At 42.2% G+C, this 13973-nt stretch overlaps 1 protein-coding gene across 1 annotated transcript in view; it reads right to left on the bottom strand.

The window, feature by feature from the left end:
- zc3h18 (zinc finger CCCH-type containing 18) overlaps window positions 1–13973 on the bottom strand; it is a 43081-nt gene that overhangs the window by 14355 nt on the left and 14753 nt on the right. The window contains exons 9-11 of the mRNA XM_080736767.1: window positions 13258–13532; window positions 2634–2816; window positions 273–398 (exon numbers count right to left, since the gene is read on the bottom strand). Coding sequence (XP_080592893.1) covers window positions 273–398; window positions 2634–2816; window positions 13258–13532 — 584 coding nt within the window. The remainder of the gene's footprint in view (window positions 1–272; window positions 399–2633; window positions 2817–13257; window positions 13533–13973) is intronic.

Here is a 13973-nt window from a genome sequence, read left to right as displayed (position 1 = left end):
CACAGAAAGGCCCTATCGCCATCCCCACCTAGGGTGTGGGCGCTGATGACGCGGAGGGAGGAACACGCCGCCAGTGCCCACAGCGTCCCCCGGCGGGAATCGAACCCAGGACCTTCTAGCTGTGAGGCGAAGCGCTAACCACTGCGCCACCGTGCCCCGTAAATGGGTTAATTATTATTACTATTATTATTAATTTAGTGACATAAGTGTGAATTTGACCTGGAGAGCATATTCAGGTAAAAGGTGCTGTGGACAAACACATCCAACGGTACCTGGAGCGGCTGCCACTGAAGGAGCTATGCTGAGAGGAGTGGCTGGAGTACGAGCTGAAGGAGGAGGAACGTGAACGAGAACGAGAAGAACCGGAACCAGTGTACGATGTAGAGCGAGACGAAGACCTGCAAAACACACACAAATCATTAAAAAAACATATTTACCGGCTGCCTATGTGCGTCAATCAACAACCAAATCCTTCCTGAACCGATTAACTGACAAAGGATGCAATCTTAAAAAAGAAATAGTGTTTGTTCATATGATCATAAACGGCAATTGCCTCCAATATGCGTCAATGGCGCGAGCCTGACTTATTTATAATACCTTGGTTAATTTGTACAACGCCCAAGATATAAATACATCCAACAAGTGCTGTATGAGAGCAGTTTATTACAAGGAGGACCTACGGCACAATATTGAGGTTATAAAACACAAAAAAGTAATTTCCCATATTATGTTTCCAGACCTGATTAGTTTCCTTTAGCTTCCATTTGTTTCACATGAATAAACACATATAAACTTGCATGACCTTTCCATAAGAGCACACCTTCCATGTCCATGCTCGCCACCATAGGTAATTACATTTGTTTTGCAAAGCAGTCTATTCAAATAAACCATGTATTGGATTGGTGTGTCTACCTACAACTATTTTCATAGTGGGGGTGGGGGGTGGGGGGGTATGCACGAGTCTCAGAAGTAATGTTAGTAATGTTGGAGAACCAAGACGGGTGCCCGTTGGGCAGATCAGTCAACATTATTTGGGTCCAGGGATTATTATTTGGGAACTAAGACGACTAAAGCCCTTTGCACACAGGCGCGTTTATCTGCACGAATAAAACGGACAATTTCATTTTTTTAAAAGAAAACAATTACCGTATTGTTTTCTTTTAAAAAAAACGGACTATAAGGCGCACTGTCAATGAATGGTCTATTTTCGAACTGTTTTCATATATAAGGCGCACCGGACTATAAGGCGCACTGTAGTTTTTTGAGAAAATTAAAGGCTTTTAAGTGCGCCTTATAGTCCGGAAAATACGGTATTCTCTATGACCTCATGCACACCGGATCCGAATTAGCCGTGCGACGAGTGGCTGCGGCCGTGTGTTTTTTTCTCGATCGAAACCAGTTCGATTTGTGCGTCTTGTCGCATGCGGTAAAAAACTCATCACTCCTTTTATGACTCCTTTTGGGATCCGCAGCGCAGATTCCGCACAGCATTGCACACCAAATCCAATGCGTTTTATTCATACAGCAAACGGAAGAAACGCAACTGTCCTGTGTGCAAAGGGCTTAAGAGGAGTGATAACATGTAGTAACTTGTGTATGAATGAACACAGATGTGTCTTGAGGTTTTGACTTGCTCTTTGGTGTGTCTTGGACACACCAAAGATTCTTGGAAACCACAGCGTTACATAATAGTATCTATAAGGTTGCAACATGGGTAAGGAATGAGGACTAATGACATGCTTGTTTTATACAGACATGCATGCTAAATTGGCTTCTACACAGATTCTAAGCAAAGTCCTAAGTAGATGATTAAACTGGTGGGGATGCCAGGGTGAAAGTGGTTAAGTGTATCATGTACTTGATAAAAAGGTCGTCATCAAACCAAAGCCGCCCTGCGACGACATAATCTGCGTTGGTTACCGTGGTAACAACGTAGGCTTCATGACTTTTCTCTGTGTTTTTCAAAATGTTTAATTTTCCTCAGATATTGCAGATAGGACCTTGAGAACCCATTTCCTGCCATGCCATGAGATATGTCTTCATACAGTATATTTCCATAATTGTTCCTGTACATTTCCCATGTACTGAGGCATCATTACACCCTCAAAATGCAATTCTCTGTAATGACATCAGTGGAGCTCGGGTCGTGCTGCAAGTGACGTTTTGGACAGTTTCATAATGTAACTTGGCTTATTAAATCAGGTTACTTGTGTTCAGACTGAGACACATCTTTAGAAATCAAATTTTAATCGGATCTGAAACCACCTTGACAAAATCAGATTGCATGTGACCTGTATGCATTTAGACTTATTTAAAAGCCATTTAGGCCTAGAATTATTGAATGCTTTAACTATTGAAAAATAGCAGATATACAAGCTCACAGCGCGGCACCAAGTGCCGCGCTGCGAGCATGTAGATCTGCTATTTTTGAAAAATCTAGATTTGTTTTGCAAGTCTGTGAATACATCTATTTAAAAGCGAACATTTGTAACTAAAATATTTGCTTCTGGGTGGTCCCTGGAACAACATATTTTGAGATGGGGGTCCGGGTTAAACAAATCAGATTCCAATCTGGATGTGACACAGATCTGATTTGGCTGCCAGTGTAAATCCAGCCTAAGAAGCCCTACTACCTGGAGGAGTTGGACAGGGACACAGAGGAGCCAGAGGGCCGGTGTCGTCTCCGTCCTCGCTGTGGGGAACCCAGCCCTGGCCGTCTCCTTGGGGATTTGGACCTACGCCACGGGTCCTTCCATTCGTCGGGTCGCCTCGTTACAGGGAGAGCATCTTTCTTGGGAGGCGGTTCCATTGGCCTGCTGGAGGACAGGAATCAAAGAGAAGGATTGAAGTGGACAATGGAAATGCAGTGGACAATGGTAAAGGGAGGGGGGTAATCAAAAAGGTAAAATGTGCATTGTGCTTCTGGCCCGTTATGGTGTAAATGGTAAGGTAAGGCTTAGAGCAGTGTTTCTCAATCTTTCTTGGCTTGTGTACCCCCTTTCCCTGATTTTTGAATCCTTTAACCGACAACAAAGTTTTCCTTATAAAACTGCAATTAAAACCATAACTAGTGGTACATGATGCCATGATAACCTCGCCTTTTCAAGAATATAACATCACAAATAAGGGAGTGATAGATTCAAACGGTGTGGACAGATTTATTTTCAGCACTTTTCGTGTCAATAACTTACATTCAATCATTCAAACACATGCCAGTTGCCTTTTCTCCATCTAATTTAATTATAGTTAATTATTTAACTATGAATAATATTATCATGATTTATACTTCTATTTTTCTTTTTGGGGGGCCTTTTCTGAGTACCCCCTGCAGTACCTCCGCGTACCCCTAGGGGTACACCTACCCCCATTTGAGAAACACTGGCTTAGAGCAAGGGCTTATGATGACAAACCACTATGCAATAGTCTAGCTAGAGTCAAAGACAGATTAGAACTAATCTCCTTAACCCAAAATCATCCTCTACCTCTAGTGGTCAATTAAGTGGTGTTGTCCGCCACGTTTTCCCCTATACTTTCAACTGATCCTGTGGTCCTCCTATTTTTCGAATAAATGTGCACACAATCTGATAGGTTGATAAAAAAACGATACTTAACATTTCTTGGCTACCTTACCCGCAGGTAACTTTTCCTGTAATAACTGTTAATTGTAATGCCATGATCAGATAATTCGTTTTGATTTTTGTCTTGTTTGATCTCCTTCCCCCCCACCCTCTTCTTCCCTCTCTTTCTTCTTTGGAAATAATGATATGATGGGAAGCACAAAAACGAATTTCACCCACTGTAAACCTGTGATGTGACAATATAGCTGATTCTGATTCATGGGGGATGGTGATCATTTCCTACACCCTCATACAGGTAAAACTAGACCAGGTCAACCTGGTTGTGCCAGACCCCCTGTCTGTCATCATCATTTATGACATCATGCCTTTTGTAGGCATGTCATCATCATGTCATCATCATATATACCCTTTATATAGAAAACCCGGACAGGCCGACATTTGCTTATGTAGGCCTACCCATTTCATGGGTCTGGCAAAGATAAAGGTGAAGATCAGAGACACTGAACAGAAAAGCAACATTAGGAATCATGAAGAAGAATCTCTTGTGGCCAGGCATTACCATGCCATATGACAAGATGAGGTTTTAGGTAGGGTTGTGCACAGCTAATCCACAAGTGTATTAAACGGTGTTGCCCTTACTAATAATCGTTAACTAAATAAACTAGTTGTTTAAACTATTATGCAGTGACAAATATCACGTTCTCTGCTCAGCCCCCCCCCCCCCCAATTGTGTTTGTTTAGAGTCTAAAAATAAAAAAACACTATCTAAACGATGGCATCAGGCCAAAAGGTCTACTTGAACTACAGTATATACATACTTTTTAAGTTTGAAAGAGATGAGAGGAGAGATACAGTAGATAATGCATATCTACAATTACTACGTGACTGACACAAGATTGCATCACTAAACAACCTGTATTAACAACCTGTAGAGGACAGGGCTGATTGTTGTAAAATTCCATGAGGGTAGAGGAGTTCATATAGCTGAGAACAGGTTATAAGTTCAACTAAACGTCATCTGAAAAACAAACACTCAGTATACATTTACAGTAGCCGGAAAATAAAGGGGAATCCTGAATCAAATTCAATCTAGTGCGTACTTCAACGCAGCTGGCCATACATGGGAGCTGTATCCTGGACATAAGAGCTGTATCCTGCTTATAGGATGTTTATATCAGGTGGGCGGTTACTGGTTAATGAGCCACGTTATTCAAGTCAACTTATTAAACCTGACATTGGGAGTTTCCATAGCGGAAGGAACCAATAATATTGTCTAAATATAACATCTGTCTAAATATTTGTAGTAGGAAATGTGTGACGCTTGAATGCCACCAGGAGCAAAAAAAGAAATCCGCTCCATGTTAATGAATGCTGCCATTACAACTGGCCACGCACAGACCCTCCGCTCGGTGCTCGCGCAGGTGAAGATTTTTCCCTCCAATCCCAAAATAGTAATATTTTAACTCTTAGTGCTCTGATGAGCACTAAGAGTCGAGGCATTACATTTTGTATAACAGTGTTCTATTGTGAAAATAACAGATCTGCGAGGCGTTGTGAGCATGTAGATCTGCTATTTTCACAATTTCTGCATCTAATATTTGACAATTTGTCCATTGATTAATTTGTCATTTTAGATGTAGTCCATAAATTGTCAATTTAGAAACGTGCAGATACCCTCTATACACTTAAAACCTTATGTTGGTTAATAATCTGGGGACCCCCCCAAAATAATTTGGGGTCCCGACCCACAGGTTGAGAATCACTGCTTTAAAGAACTGTCACTTTCATGCATGAGTGCGAGTCCCACTTCCTGCTTGGCTGAAAACAAAAGTGACATTTCTGCTGCAATCTGTAAATATTTTCCACCATTAAGTAATAGTGGATAAGAATGAATACACGTCAATGTGTGCAAGGACACACAACGCTACGCAATCTCTCTTTTACCCACACGAGTAAGCCCTCGCCCCTCCCTCCGAGTGAAAAATTCCAGAGGTGTGATGCAAGCGCAAACAGCCACGTAATCAATCTGTCTAAAAATAGAACCACAACACAAGAGATCTCATCGGTCTAAAAATAGAAGCACAACACAAGAGCTATTTATAGCTCTGAAATATGATCGCTATTCACTGTGGCACCTCCTGTTCAGAGGGAGTAAATCAATACAGGAAATCTTTCATAAAGCCAACAAGGGACATCCAATTATACAGTACAGCAAAAGGCTCCGGGCTTTTTATAGAACCAGAGCAGAATGTACCATATGCCAGTTTATTCATTCACACCAAACAGGTGATATGCATCAATAAAACGCCTCCTCCCAAAGGAGGTGGACTTCTTTCCTTGAACAACAGTTTGTTTAAAGGAGTAGTTCACCCCCAAAATGAAAAATATTTTTTTGTGTTTGTTGCATTCCTAATGCCTCATTCACATACAGGAAAGCCAAGCTAATGGTTTGCTTGGTAATTCAATGTATTCTCTATGCAACCCAGCTTTTAAAGTTTCCAAGCATAGAGAATACATTGAATTACCAAGCAAACCATTAGCTTGGCTTCTCTCAGTGTGAGTGCAGCATGAGACAAAAAATGAATTCTAATGTTGCCCCATTGATTCCCATCTGGGTAAAATTACTGTATTCACTGGCTAACTTCATACTCTTTCACCACCACACACATTGTCTCTCTCTTCCCCCTAACACACTACCATTTATCAAACCATTTTGCTAAATTGATCAATGCCCTGGCCTATACAGTCTTAAAAAAGGTCCTTACTCCTCACATCCAAGTTTCTGCACATTGAACACAACGAAAGGCTATATTTAGAAAGCCACTACTCTTCAGCGCACTGGTTCGGTTAAATTATATAATAAAGTAAAGTATGCCTTGTCTTCGACAGCAGTTGGCCTAGGGCCAGAGAATCTCTACCACAATACGCGTCTGACTTTTATGACACATGTTCCATTCTTATAATCCTAGCTATGACAGATGTATTTCACCCCGAGGAGATCCTCTAAATATCAGCAGGGTGAACAGGAAGACATTCCCCATTGCTGGTAGGTAGGGTTGCCAAAGCATTTCACGTCACCCATGCGTGCCTTCACTTTGCTTACTTTGATGACACGAGGGATTACAAGCCTGGTCAATTGATTGTGTACCTGAGAACTCTTTCGTTCGACTATTTCAACATTCGAGGTGGCATCTACGTAGGTTTTGCGTAAGGCAGCACTTTCCCACTTTCTGGAATGTAAGCTACTTCTTCCATGACTTCAAACAAACTGATTAGTCACATTTTTAGGCAATAGATTAGGGGTGTCACCGTCCTGCGATATATTGCAATTTAAAACTTGACGATATGTATAATCGTGATCTTTTTTATTATTATTATTTTGTAAACTAGGATAACATTCTATTTGCAGCAATTACACTGATTTGTTTTTTCTTTTGTGTGTGTGTGTGTGTGTGGGGGGGGGGGCGGTACTGTATGATTTGTGTGATATGAAACGTGAGCACCATAATCACAGTCATAATATAATATTCAAGGTTTTTAGGAGAGAAATAGCGTCCGGTTGCCGCGAAGCTTTGTACGCACATCCCATCCCACTAGGCCAAGGAAGAAATGCTCCCCAATAACTGTAGATCATACAATCATTATATTTTTTTCCCCTGGATTTTGTGGCATTTCTTTCTTGGCCTAGACAGTGGGGATGTGCGTGAAAAGTTTCACTGCAACCGGATGCTGCGTTCATGATCAAAAACAGGCCACTACTGCAAACTTTGGAAGCCAATCTTGATGGAATATGAAAATTCCGACAGATCTGTCTTGATCACATGACTATAGAGATACTGTGTACTGATCTGCGTGATAAATGGACAGAATATGTAGGCATAATATTAAAGAAAAATCGGGGCAGGGGTTCTGCCCTGACCTCCATACCTTCAGTCTTGCAGCGACACAAATAGCCGGCTTATTGTGTAAAGAAATCACATTTTTTACAAATGACCGGATTCACAGCTTTGGAGTCTGTCTTTGGAGTGTCTGGGCCTGTTACTTACCCCGGTTAAATTTCACATTGGGTATTTAATGGATTGGCTTACATGCACGTAATGCTATTTGTACATGCATATGACAGATAACTAATCTCATTGCCATGTGTACATGTTTATCATAATGCCCATCCCTACACGTCTAAGTCTGCTCAGTGAAATGGCTGCAAATGGAATGTTATCGTAACAATCTTGCAAACAACAGGTAAAATTAACTTTTGCTATTTAAGGGACTGGCTTTCAAAATAAATGTGACGTGCACTATAACGTTATTTGTGTTCGAGTTATCTATGAACTGTTCACCCGGTCAATTGTTTGTGACGTGCCACGGCTAACCACACAACACATTCCCAACTGTCGCCGTTTCAGGCAACCCCGGAAAGAAGTGGTGACACATAACCCACCTTTCCATTGGCATGGCCCAACCCCACTCCACACGCAGGTTTTCAACTACAAGGAACTGGGTAGAGTGGTGTGAAAGTGGTACAAAATGGGGTACTAAAAGTATCCACTCTAGAGTAGGTCCGAGCTCGGCTAAGCGGGGCCAAAGCAGTGACGTACCTGTATACACCATGCTGCTACTGATTGGTCGGAGAATCTGGCTCACGGAGCTGTGTCTTTCAACACAACAACTTGAGAAAGATTTTATTTTGCAAGTCGCTGCTGCAAATCAAATATAAAAGCAAAGCCTGTTTGTTTCATACATCTGTTAGAAAAGAGGTCGATTAGGCAGAATTGTGTTCCCTAGCCCTGCAGTCGAGATTCCACGAAGCACCAAGAACAACACAAACAGCGGACAAATCTATCGTCGCGAGTCGGCCATCAGTTATTTATTTTATATAGATCTTTATATGAATCTTCTCAGTGAGATGTCTCCTGTTTTTGTAATTGCTTGTGTTGAATGGGGGAAAGAATCTCTGTTGTGTTTGTGTTTGTTCTGGCAGTCTACTGATATACAGTAACCAAATGGACCCAGTTCATACAGAACCAGTAGATCCAGCCGTTCCTTAAACGGATTCCCTTTTAACACACACACAAAAAACAATTGCAGAGTGTTGTAGGGGGCAAGTTTTCAGGGATTACTTTTTGGAGCGGTGGAACACTGCTCCGCTATAGACATGTTTGTGTCTCTCGTGCATGTCTCGTCCAGTGCATGTCTAGGCCAGTGCGAACACTACAGGATCTGCGCATGCGCGACTTTACCCCAGACACACACACACACACACACACACACACACACACACACACACACACACACACACACACACACACACACACACACACACACACACACACACACACACACACAGAATTACACAGACACACACATGAGGCTCGAATGACTGAACGAACACACAGAGAGGAGAACTTAGCAAATCTAGAAGCTCACAATTTTCCGCACACAACACGGCATTGAACAGAGACGGGGAGAAAAAAAAAGAAAAAAAGAAAAGTAACAGAGCGGCACATTTGATTAAACTGAGAAGAGAGCCAGTAACGGTTTACACTCAAGGAAGCGGCTGATGTCTGTGCGTAAGAACGCAACAGAAACTCAGTGTTTTGTAATAATAATCAAAATCTATAAAGTAACTAGGCTAGTAACTTAAGTGTTCAAATAAATGTAGTGGAAGGGGCGGAAAAAGGTGGCAAGCCTCTCTGACTCTCTCTCTCGCGCCCTCTCCCTCTCACGAACGAGCGAGCATGCATTAAAGTGCGCACAGCAGTTACACAACATTTCAGTACCTATCGAATCGAGTTCCCCTCCGCCCGGAATCCCCGGATCCATGGAGGCTGGTCACATAATTGCACATACCACAACTGGTGTAGATCAGATTTTCCGCACACAACACGGCATTGAACAGAGACGGGAGGAAAAAAACGTAACAGAGTGGCACGTTTGATTAACTCATTGAATGCCATTTCAAGATGGCCCCCAAGTACCAGACTGCCACTATCCTAGATTTCTAGTGCACGGATCAATTTTTAGTGCACGGATCGTGCACGCCCATGCACCATATATGCATCATATGTGTAGTACTTTTTAACAGCTTTCAAACAAAAAAATCCGCTTGGAAATCCGTTCAGGCATTCATGAGATAGAAGCCTTCAAAGTCAGACAAAACAAACACTGCCACCTTCCAAATTTCTAGTGCACGGATCAATTTTTAGTGCATGGATCGTGCACGCCCATGCCTAGATCATGCACCATATGTGTAGTACTTTTTAACAGCTTTCAAACAAAAAAATCCGCTTGGAAATCCGTTCAGGCATTCATGAGATACAAGCCTTCAAAGTCAGACAAAACAGCCATTTTTTACATTTTGAAAGATGTGTTTGTTATGGGGCTAAACATGCAATTTCGCAATTGCGATCATGCCTAATACATTTGAGGCATTTTTAGAAATTTCTTTATAAAAAAAAAATTTGAAAAAAAAAAATTTTTTTTTTTTTTTTTCAAAATGGCTTCCAACTCGGGAAACTCGGGCTGTGGCAGCCTGGGAGTACTGTAATAACTCGTGAAACTCGTGCCTTGGCAGTCAATGAGTTAAACTGAGAAGAGAGCCAGTAACGGTTTACACTCAAGGAAGCAGCTGATGTCTGTGCGCAACAGAAACTCTTCTCCCCTCTTCCTTCTTCCTTCTTTATCCAACACCATTGAGCAATAAGCATGGATAACGTTTCAAGCACAAACTAGCGTCATGATCACATCACAAGTCACGACACGTTATGAATGTATTTAGGTTCCCAAATAAAAGTGAAAAATGGTTTGGTTTGTTGCAACACTGTCTAGTTATCTATATGGTAATAGTGTGAAGTAGTGTGAAGATTAATGTCAGTGTTTGTGTTGGAGCGCCTCAGTGCTGTGGAAGAGTTCATGTGCAACCTCTTCCAGAGAGAGATGGAGACACTAGAAACTCAGGAGAGAAAAGACAAACTGCTGGACGTCCCTAGTAATAACAATAAGCATGTATGCATGCGTTTACACGCTCGTGCCTTCCGTGCGTATGGAACATTCGGCGACAGCCCGGGATACTCGGGTTAGGCAGACATTTATTGTTAAACCCCAATTTTCAGATTGTGTATGTCTATGCGTAAAGTATTTTACCTTGCCTTTTCTGCTCCGATATGTCTTTCTTTACGTATGTGTATTTGTATGTTTGGTAAGAACAAAAGGTTGTGCAATATCTGAGTAACTGCATTTAGAGTTTCTACAGAAACAATAATAAAAAAAATGGGCTTAGATGTGGGCAAAAAAATTATGAAACAAACCATTGGCTTCTGTGTCACTTATAATCTCACGCCTACACTGTATTTGAGTATCTGCTAGTATTTCACAGGCTACAACTAAACGCATGTCAATTGGACATGTCAAAACTAGTTGACATGTCTCTCAACAGGTGGCGCAGAAAATGAAACTCTTTTGTTTGATGTGTGTTAGTCACGCTTTCAGTGTGTCACAGGATTAACTCAATTTTTTCCGACAGCGCTTTTTTGGCCAGGTGGGCATACCGGGCTGAAATCAGTAGCGCCTGGCCAAGACGCAGAGTGAAAAGCCCTAAACGTCACCAGTGCAATAGCTTGTTTTCATCTCACACACACACACACACACACACACACACGTCCAGCCCACCCTCACAGGAGAGTGTGCAGCAGGGCTTTAATGGTGCACGGAAAAAATATATAGATTATTTTTAAACCACTATTTTGAGAGTTGGAACTACAGTGTAGATCAGAGGGTGGGCAACTTTGATGATGGCGAGGGCCACTATATTTCCACCTTCACTCCAGAGGACCACATTGCATATTGCTACGTCCTACTTTAGTATCTCATACAAAAGGAGCAAAAATAGCAGATCTACAAGCTCAAAACGCATCGCAGTAGATCAGCTATTTTTGCATCTTTTGAATTGGAATCCTGAATTATTTTTTTGTTATTTTTTAATTGGAATCCTGAAATGTAACATTTTGATTTAATTTCAAACGCATTTAGTTATATACTCATGTTAACTTTATGAACCTAAATACAAAATCATTTGACATAAAAGAAATACATTTTAATACTACTGTAATAGTCATTAAGCTACTAATATAGACTGACGGAATTAAAGTAGGTCATGTTTGGAATTGTAACAGCTGAAATCAATAATATATCAGTATTCCAGTATTAACCTGCGGGCCGCATTAAGTGAAGGTGGGGGCCGCATGTGGCCGCCAGTTGTCCATGTATGGTGTAGATGGACACATTTCGCCTACCCCACGCCGCGCTGTGAGCATGCTTTTCCTCACGGAGCAGAGGAGAGGGGGAGAGGCATAAAGCACTAAGCAGCCTTTCCTCCGCTCCGCGGTTGAAATCCTGGCACAAGGTTAAGTTTCAGTTAAAGGCAGCCACTGCCGTTACCCGCAAGTTGCAGTGATGCTACTAGGTTTTCAATGTAATGGGTCCCGGGACCCACAGGTGGTCATTCAAATGGGTCCCAGAAAAGTTTTATGAGTCCTCAATACAATGTTTTCGAGCGCTGTGAGCTTGTAGATCAGCTATTTTCAAAATGTTTGCCTATTTCTTATATTTATTTTACAATTTGGCTAATGATTGAACTTAGAACTACTAAAACTACTAAAACATGTGCCCCTAATGAATTCGGGCGCGCAAAATGGCGTCGGACGTCGGTGGAATCAAAACATTGACGTTTCTATCGCCTGTTTAAGACTTTCTACGTGGATTTAGTAGGATGCTTTCACCCATGAACAGTGGTGGTGTCTGTGGAATTTTAAAATGTTTTTCTTTTACCGCGACCCGGTAAATTATTTTAACATGGACTCCAATGGAGGTGCATCCCCGGGACCCCAGGACCATGACATGAATGAGTCCCTGGGTGACTTGAATGAGTTTTTGATGCGGGATGCGCACGTAATGACATCACTGAAGTTGCATAGAAAAACTTCCAAAAGGATTTAACTCCAGCACAGGGGGATGTGTTGTGTTGTGTAGCAGTGGTATCAACAATCATCGATTCGGCGATGCATCGCGATTCGGCTGTGCGCGATTCTGAATCGATTCAGCAACGTGTCATAATCGATTGTTATAGCTGTTTTATACAGGGTTGACACTGGCTGCCCGTGGCAGGTAAATACAACATGCGGGCAGGTGGAGTTTCTGCTTGCCCGACTGGGCAAGTGCGCGTTTGAGAGGGGACGCAATCATCTTTAGTTGGAATAATAGTATAAACACAAGACGAGTGCCAATGCTCTCTCTCCCTCTCTCTCACTGTGTGGACTTTAATACAAAATAAGAGTGCTTGGTACTTAAATGTAAAGTTGTCTAAGACGCCTAAGTGATGTCAGAGCGCCAAACCCATAGACCGTAAAAAAGCGTACGCGGACAGACGTCCGGACGGACGGAGACATGTGCCGTTTCTCATACTAAACTGCGACCTTTGGTCGCAACGAACAAGCTCACACGTTTCGCTGCCACTCCTCTGTCCAGGAGTAGAGCTAAATAGGTGGGGATAGAGGAGAACACATACTCCATGATTCGTCTCTCGCAGCTTGTTTGTAAAGAACCTAGTCATCTTAGCCGTACTAGCGTCCACGCTGCTTGTGTGAATTGGGCATAAAGTATAGGGTCAGGTATTAAGACTTACTTGGGTGGTAAGCTGATGGGGGAGCGAGGTTTAAGTTTATCCTCTTCCTTTTTCTCCCTCGGCTCTCGAGGAGGACGCATCCTCGGCCTCTCCTTCTCATCCCGGTTCTTCATGCGGTCCTTCTCCCACTCCTCTTTTCGGCGCATCCTTTCCTTCTCGCGCTCCCTCTCTCTCTCCCTTTCACGTTCCCTTTGCCGCCGTTCCCTCTCGCGGTGGTCTCTCTCTCGCTCGCGGTCCCTGTGGCGGTCTCGTGGATCACGCTCTCGTTCGCGCTCCTGGTGGGACAGAACGGAAATAGTGATTTGCTTTTGGCGGATGCTTTGAATCAAAGCATAATGTACAATTACAATGTATGCATTTAGTAGACGCTCTTAATCCAGAACGACTTACAATAAGCAAGGACAGTACATGGTAATACATCAATACGTCAACATTAATACATAAAATGCAAAGAAATAGTAATCCAAAAAACTTTAGTAGACCAAGAATTCAAATTCAAAAGACAATCAAAAACACAATAATCTGTACATCGAGCGCCTTAGTACCATGAGTAGCAGGAGTGAGTGGTAGAGGGAGGTTATGGAATTTAGTGTGTGCTCGAAATGTCACTTTTAGATGGATGCCAAAATAAAGTAATTGAAGGAAGCTACAGTGTGTGATCCCTTATATTCCTTTGAGATAGTGAGTTTGTTATGTTCCAATTTGATCCACCATAT

Source organism: Nannobrachium achirus (assembly GCF_963921795.1).
Source record: "Nannobrachium achirus genome assembly, chromosome: 11".
Classification (NCBI taxonomy): Eukaryota; Metazoa; Chordata; class Actinopteri; order Myctophiformes; family Myctophidae; genus Nannobrachium; species Nannobrachium achirus.
This window is presented reverse-complemented; position numbering and strand designations above follow the sequence as displayed.